The sequence below is a fragment of the Pinus tabuliformis genome, chromosome 4_1, assembly GCF_031772625.1.
Source record: "Pinus tabuliformis cultivar Carrire ecotype Pingquan chromosome 4_1, CPIR1, whole genome shotgun sequence".
NCBI lineage: Eukaryota > Viridiplantae > Streptophyta > Pinopsida > Pinales > Pinaceae > Pinus > Pinus tabuliformis.
This window is the reverse complement of record NC_142303.1, coordinates 867512960-867519620: the sequence shown is the minus strand read 5'-3', so window position 1 is coordinate 867519620 and position 6661 is coordinate 867512960. Positions and strand designations below refer to the sequence as shown.

At 36.3% G+C, this 6661-nt stretch overlaps 1 protein-coding gene and 1 pseudogene across 7 annotated transcripts; both read right to left on the bottom strand.

Annotated features, from left to right (window-relative positions):
- Positions 1–508: 508 nt before the first annotated feature.
- On the bottom strand, positions 509–2849 carry LOC149178947 (malate dehydrogenase, mitochondrial-like). 6 transcript variants are annotated; one of them, XM_089423755.1, is made up of 4 exons: positions 2110–2237; positions 1418–1488; positions 1139–1254; positions 509–966 (listed from the first exon to the last, which is right to left on the bottom strand). In XM_089423755.1, the coding sequence occupies exons 3-4, from the start codon at positions 1148–1150 to the stop codon at positions 769–771; spliced, it is 210 nt and encodes a 69-aa protein (XP_089279881.1). In that variant the 5' UTR covers positions 1151–1254; positions 1418–1488; positions 2110–2237; the 3' UTR covers positions 509–768. The 6 variants fall into 6 exon arrangements, 5 of the variants coding, with proteins under 5 accessions (XP_089279881.1, XP_089279879.1, XP_089279880.1 ...); XR_016258885.1 differs by lacking the exon at positions 509–966 and adding an exon at positions 2394–2848 and having other exon boundaries at positions 1141–1254; XM_089423753.1 differs by lacking the exons at positions 1139–1254; positions 1418–1488 and adding an exon at positions 2394–2817.
- Positions 2809–6441, bottom strand: LOC149178946 (malate dehydrogenase, mitochondrial pseudogene; annotated as a pseudogene). Its single transcript, XR_016258448.1, has 3 exons — positions 6172–6441; positions 3828–4001; positions 2809–2985 (listed from the first exon to the last, which is right to left on the bottom strand). The product of XR_016258448.1 is annotated as a malate dehydrogenase, mitochondrial pseudogene (transcript).
- Between the last annotated feature and the right edge of the window lie 220 nt (positions 6442–6661).

Genomic DNA, 6661 nt, shown 5'->3' with positions numbered 1-6661 from the left:
GCATCATCATTTGGCATATTAATTTGTAACGATTTTTGTTTCTTTTTAACGCTCAACTTTGCATCTTATTTTACATCTAGTTGTTGTCTTTTTTTGCATCTAATTTGGTGCCCATTTATGTGTCCTTGTTTTTGCCCAATTTGATATCCTTTTGGATGCCATGTTTTGTTCCCTTCTTTATGTCAACTATTGCACAATTTTTCACTTCTAATTTAAAACACTTTGTATGTCAATTGTTTGCATTTTGTATTAATTCCTAGTTTAACATCCAATTTTACTTTCAATTTTGCATCCATGGTTACATCCGCATTTGACTTCTTATATAGAGTATATTTTTCTTTACATATATGACCCCCTTTATAGATTCATAGTGAAATATATGATAGTTTCTAAATATCATTAAAGCAGATATCACAATTCAAAATCATTTGTAAAGAAATTTAAGAGAAATTGACAACATCCATCCAAAAAAATAACAATGTGTCATTAACAATTTTCAAAACATGTATAAAATAGCAACATAATACTAATAAAATCAGTATTATTTTTAATCAAAACAACTAAAATTCAAATATGATTAACAAATCAAAATATTTCATGAATATCGTTATTCTACGATAAATTAACAACATACATAAATCAAACTCATCGTATGATTACAAAATCAAAATGTCTCATTGATATAGGGTAAATTCACAACACCCATCTAAACATAACAATGTCATTCTACACAATAATTTCTTCATAAAAAACAATGCATGTGCATGCCTAGCTACCACCACCAAGATCATCCTCATGATCATCTTGACCATCCTCATTACTCTGATCCACATCATCACCAACACCGCAACTATCATCATCATCTCCTCCTTCACCACCATCATCCTCATCCTCATCCTCATCATCTCCTGATATATGTTGAACATAATTTGGATCATCGTCTTGGCAATCATTACCTATAGCATTCTGACAAAAAAAATCAATATTACATGTTAGTATTAATTACATAACACAACGCATGTTTTTGTTATACAATGTTAACCATAAAATGAGGTAAGATATAATATCTAATAGTACTAAAAAATAAAATGAAAATATGGTTTAAAAGTATATTGGAAATCCAACTAAGATTACATACCATAGAGTCCATCCAAACAACAAATTCAACCCATCTCTTTTGCTGCAGCACCTCCTTTTCCAAATGATTTGGAGGTCTTCAGGGTAAAAATATATATCCCATGGTTTATATTTGGCCTTAAAAAACAGTAGAAAAAAAAAAAAATGAGAACACAGGAGCAAGATGAAAAAGGAATTGCATGTCTAAACATTTTGAAGTCTCAAAAAGCATTCATCAACATAGAGAAGACTACAACACTACTCTTCACTTCCAAGTTTTCAACTAATGGATTTAACTGACCAGCAATGTTTTTTGCATGAACCATGCTCAAATGCTCAAGATGAGGTAATGAATGGATGCTATGCGCCTATCTGTGAATTGCAACCACAGGCATACATGTAAGTGCAAATTTGTAAATCTCATACCCAGATTTACCCATCATCAAGCACACAACTTTTGCGGGATCCATTTGACATATCTTATGTTTAAGAAGGAATAACATCCTTGAAGAGACTCATGGCTTTTCCTAGGGAAGGATCTTTGCATGCAGAATCTAGATTAACTCTGAACATTTCAATCAAACTAAGGTAAATGAAAGGCAACAATCCATCGGTCAAACCTCACAGGTTAAAAGCACCCGCTGAGTTTCACACAAATGAGAAAGCCTACGGGAAAAGATTTGAGACATGCAAATGTATGAAGCACAAGATTCAGATAAAGAGAAAGAAGCTCCTTCATGCCATATTCTCACTGACAGTGAATCTCAGATTAGGTACTTATCAAGCATGAAATCATGTTGCATGACAAGCATGAAATCATGTTGCATGCCAAGCATGAAATCATGAAGCACACACCATGGTAAGATTATCTGACTCCAACTACTGCATCAAGATGAAAAATTTAGCACTCTAGACAGTCACATAAGAATAAAAAAACATTCAAAAGATATGAATGCATATTAGCCACTATAGAGGACCAAAACATAAACTTACGCCATAGACAGTGTGGCTGAACCTTTCCCTGCTTTTGCTTCAACAACTTCAGTTCCTCCATCCTGTGTGCGCTTTGTCAAGGCTTTAATGTCCTCCTCAGACAATACAGAGTTTGGCTTTGGTGTTGCCTAAAAAAATTTATCAAAACAAAAAAGTGTTAGTTCCCTTTTTAACTGTATTGAAGGGTAGGTAATTATGATCTCATTTTATCTTTGATAAATTAATCTTCTAATATCCAAGAGTAAAGAACAAACTCAAGATGAGGATCCAACAAAGTCATATACATGTGAAAAAAGTGGAAGAATTGTAACACCCGCATGTCCACCTACAACAGGAACATCAACTTCTGCAGACAGCATAGGATGACATCAACAACAAACATAAAACTGAGAATTGTATCTAATGTTAAAAAAAGCATGATGTTGGTAAGATCCTGCAGCATATCATGTATTGGGTCTAGCCCAGATGGTTGTGTGCAAAGACTGTTATCCTTCCCACCCGGGTTCAATTCCCTCAAGTGACATCTTGAGCTGACTATATTTCTGATGGCCTTGAGCCCTATGATACCATCCTTGAAATGAGGAGAAGTGCCTGGCATGTTTGCCCAGGATGCATATTTCATGATTAAATTATAAAAAATAAAAATATTTTACAAAATACTAAATATTTGAGAGTAGCTAAGCATAACAGGCCAGAATTTTAAATACCTTCAACAGGAACTCCTGCTTTTGAAGCATAGAACGTCTTTGTGTGGGCAACATCAAGAGTAGTAACACCAAAGAGTTTCTTTTCATTATAGGTCCCTGCCTTCTTAAAAACCTCAGCAGCTATTGGTACAGTAGAATTTACAGGATTGCTGATGATATTTACAATTGCCTGCCATGGATATCAAGTCCTCAGCAATGCCATAAAAACCAATTCTAGATGATTTCTTGAATCCAAATATACCATTCCTGATAGAAGGAAAACATTATCCAGTACACTCTCCCCCCTCTCCATATCTCTATCTATATAATATGTAACAATATACTATTATATACATACTGTACACACACACCAGTACATGAACAAAACAAATAATTGTGAAACATACTTCTTTATCTATTAACTTGCCACACTAATGGTACTACATACTGATTGTATGTAATATATAATGTTATAGAGGATACCTCGTGATCAAGTGGATTTGTGCACAGTTAAATAGAAGACCAAGGATATTTTTTATATTGATATTCATATGCCAATTTTCTCAAAAGTCCAAAAGCTAAGTTACTAACTACAAGAGGAGAAACAAGAATAACAGGGCTTTAACAGTGGCTGCAAACTTGCATTGGACTACACAGCTAATTACTCTTAAGTTCATTTCAATTAGTATTTCCTTCTTATGGGCAAAAGTTAGCTGCAATTTGTCTAAATAAAGAGTCAATAATGAGTGAATCACCTATTCGTTTGACTCAAAGAAGTCTTCAAGCTTCGTTAACCTCTCCAGTAGAATTGATTATATACAAGAACAATATGTAAATCTAGATCAACAACTTGCTTAAAGATTCTTGCAAATATGTATTTGTATATATTGCCATCTCTATAGATCTCAAACATACAAAGCCTTCGACAAAGCAACTTACAATGAACGTCATGCTTATTCCTATGAAATAGTCAATAAGAAAATCGCATGAAAACAAAAACTTCAAAGAAGATCATAAATCATGACAACTTACCTCTGGGCAGTATTTTGCAATTACAGAGCAAAGAGATTTAACAATCCCTGCATTGATGTTGAAGAGATCATCACGGGTCATGCCAGGTTTTCGAGGCACACCAGCAGGAATGATCACAACATCTGCATTCTCCAATGCCGTGCCAAGTTGTTCCTCTCCCATATATCCTGCAACCTGCACCCAGGTCACACTGCTGTGAATTATTGACAAGGTCGTGACACAAGCATGATAAAATCAATATGGCAGTACCAAATTAAATGATAAATATGTAGACCAAAAAATAAGAAAAGAAATTATTATCGCGAAGTTCCAAAAGAAGTAAAACTTGTTATCCTTGTTCCATGACCCAAGCAATGGTATGTCCTCCTCATAGTGAACAAGAATAGGATTACTTGTATTCTATAGTAAAATCCACCTTTTGGCTTTTACCGAGGAGATAGAGCACCAAAAGCAATGATTATGCTCGTAGGAGATTGAAGACCTATACCAACCCACGTTTCAATCAGGGTATAATCTTGTCCAATCCAGGTATACGACATTTCAATCAGGGTATAGTCTTATCCAATCTAGGTATAAAAGTGATGCTGTGATAAATAATTAGCATCTCACAAGCCACTTTAGGGAGTTTATTCAACCTTAGTTTAATTTACGCTGCGAAGACTATTTTGATTTAATCTACTCATGGATAAAGAGGCAAATCTAAACGACCCCAAAAAGGTTGGATATAGAGGCAAATCCAATATGCAGAGGGTCATCAATTCAATCCTCACAAAATAACAAATTGACAATGCAATGAGACTATTCTAACTTCTAAGTAGTCATTAGGCCAAGTATGACTTAGATCCATCAGATCAAAAAGTCCTATTAAGCAGAGGCATATGATCCAGCCGTGGATTCTGCTAAAAATATAGATGCACTTTTCATCAAAAAAATATGAACTACCTCGTCCATTGGGCTGTGGTTTAGTGGCAAGTTGTAGGGTGCTTGTCATGAGGATGACCCAGGTTCAAAACCCAGGAGGCATATTCCCATGATAATGCGGCTGCCCATGTCATTCCAAAATATGAAGTCGGGTTAACGTGATAAACACAAGTTCAATGATAATGCAGAGGTGTTGTTAATGATGACCCCTGTGCTATTGAGGTTTGCACAGATGAGCCCACCTGCAAGTCATGCGTGACTTTGATGAATAGATGCAATTAAGGTGTTTCACCCACGCCAGTCAAAAGGCCTTGACCAAACAAAAACAATAATAGTGAGCCCAACCTCAATTTCAACCTTCTCCTATCAATAGCAAATACTACTACTACTAATAATAATAATAAGCACAGCCCAAATTTCAATCTAGCCATAAATGTGAGGCAGATTGTATTCAAGTAGTTAAATCATAGCACTTTCAGTGCCCTCTTAGAAGTATGTTGCGGCATTACCTCACCATCGGAGTTAACTACCATATTGAGATTCAACAGACAAGATCAGGTGCAAATCCTGCATGAAATTGGTGGAATAGAGATTCTATGTTTGTAGCATCTACAATGAGGGCAAAACCCACTATGTTAACAGAAAGACATTTGCCAACAAGAACACAATAAAAAATAATAATAATGTAGCCCTCAATATCTGCCTCTTTTGAAATGGCCCAAAGAATGTCAGGTATAGTCAAATCCAATATTCACGGTGTACAATACAATCATTTTAGAATGACAATGCGATGGGCGTTGCTTCAATGGATTGTTGGGCCAAATGTCACCTAGATCCATAAAATTAAAAACCCTAATCGAGTAGGTGCACATGATGCAGCCATGGATTTCCACGAAATAAATATCTAGGTGCTTTTTTTCATCAATCAAAATATGCACAAACACATTTACAAACTGACCATGAAAGTGAATTGAGTTGACCATTAACGTGAATTGGGTTGTGTTTAAGAAATTAAATCATTGCGCTTTCAGGGCTCAAACCCACGTTCAAAAGCCCCGGAAGGCATATTTCCTGCAAAAATGTGGCCAAAAGAATAAATTCCACATTCGAAGAATCCCAGAGACCTTGACAGGTTATAACAGTGGAGTCTAAGCCGGGTATAAGGCCTGGTTCCTTTAAAAAAATAGGTGCTTACCAAAATAAATAAATTATCTGACCATGGACAATATCAGAAACGTAAAATCAAAGAACTAATAACAGGTAAAACACTAACGAAAAGTAGATCCTACCAAGTGGGTCGTCGTACGATCGATCCCAATGGAGATCCCTTGAAACTAAAATCAAAACATCTCTATCATTCGCAGAGAGAACAGATCCAGCATACAGAGAACGAAAAAAACGCGATAGGAAAAGAGGAACCCACCTCAGCACGGCTGTTGATGTGGCCGACATCTGCAGCCACACCTGGAGTGCCAGCGATATCATAGAGTGCCAACTTTGACACCAGAGGATTGAGTTTCATCAGAAGAGCCAATGGCTGCCCGATACCCCCAGCAGCTCCCAACACAACAACCTCGCGTGGCGGACTTCCACCACTCGAATAAAACCTTCTCGGCATAACATTAGTTTTGAAAGAAGAAGATGATGCATTCTTCAGTGCAGATCCCACCAATCGTCGCATTGCAAAACTCATTTTTGCCGCTGGTAACACTGAAAGAATGCAAGCTGAAGGTAGATGAAGAAGAAGGGGGAGATTCCAAAGCTTAAAGGCCGAATCAATGGAGATGTGTGGATACGACTTTTTTAAAAGGGAGCTTAAAGCCTCACGGTACTATGCAGGGCTTTGGTTTAATCTATTTTATTGCGAAATTTTTAGTTATTGACAATCAGACAGCTCGTGATAGAAATCCCTC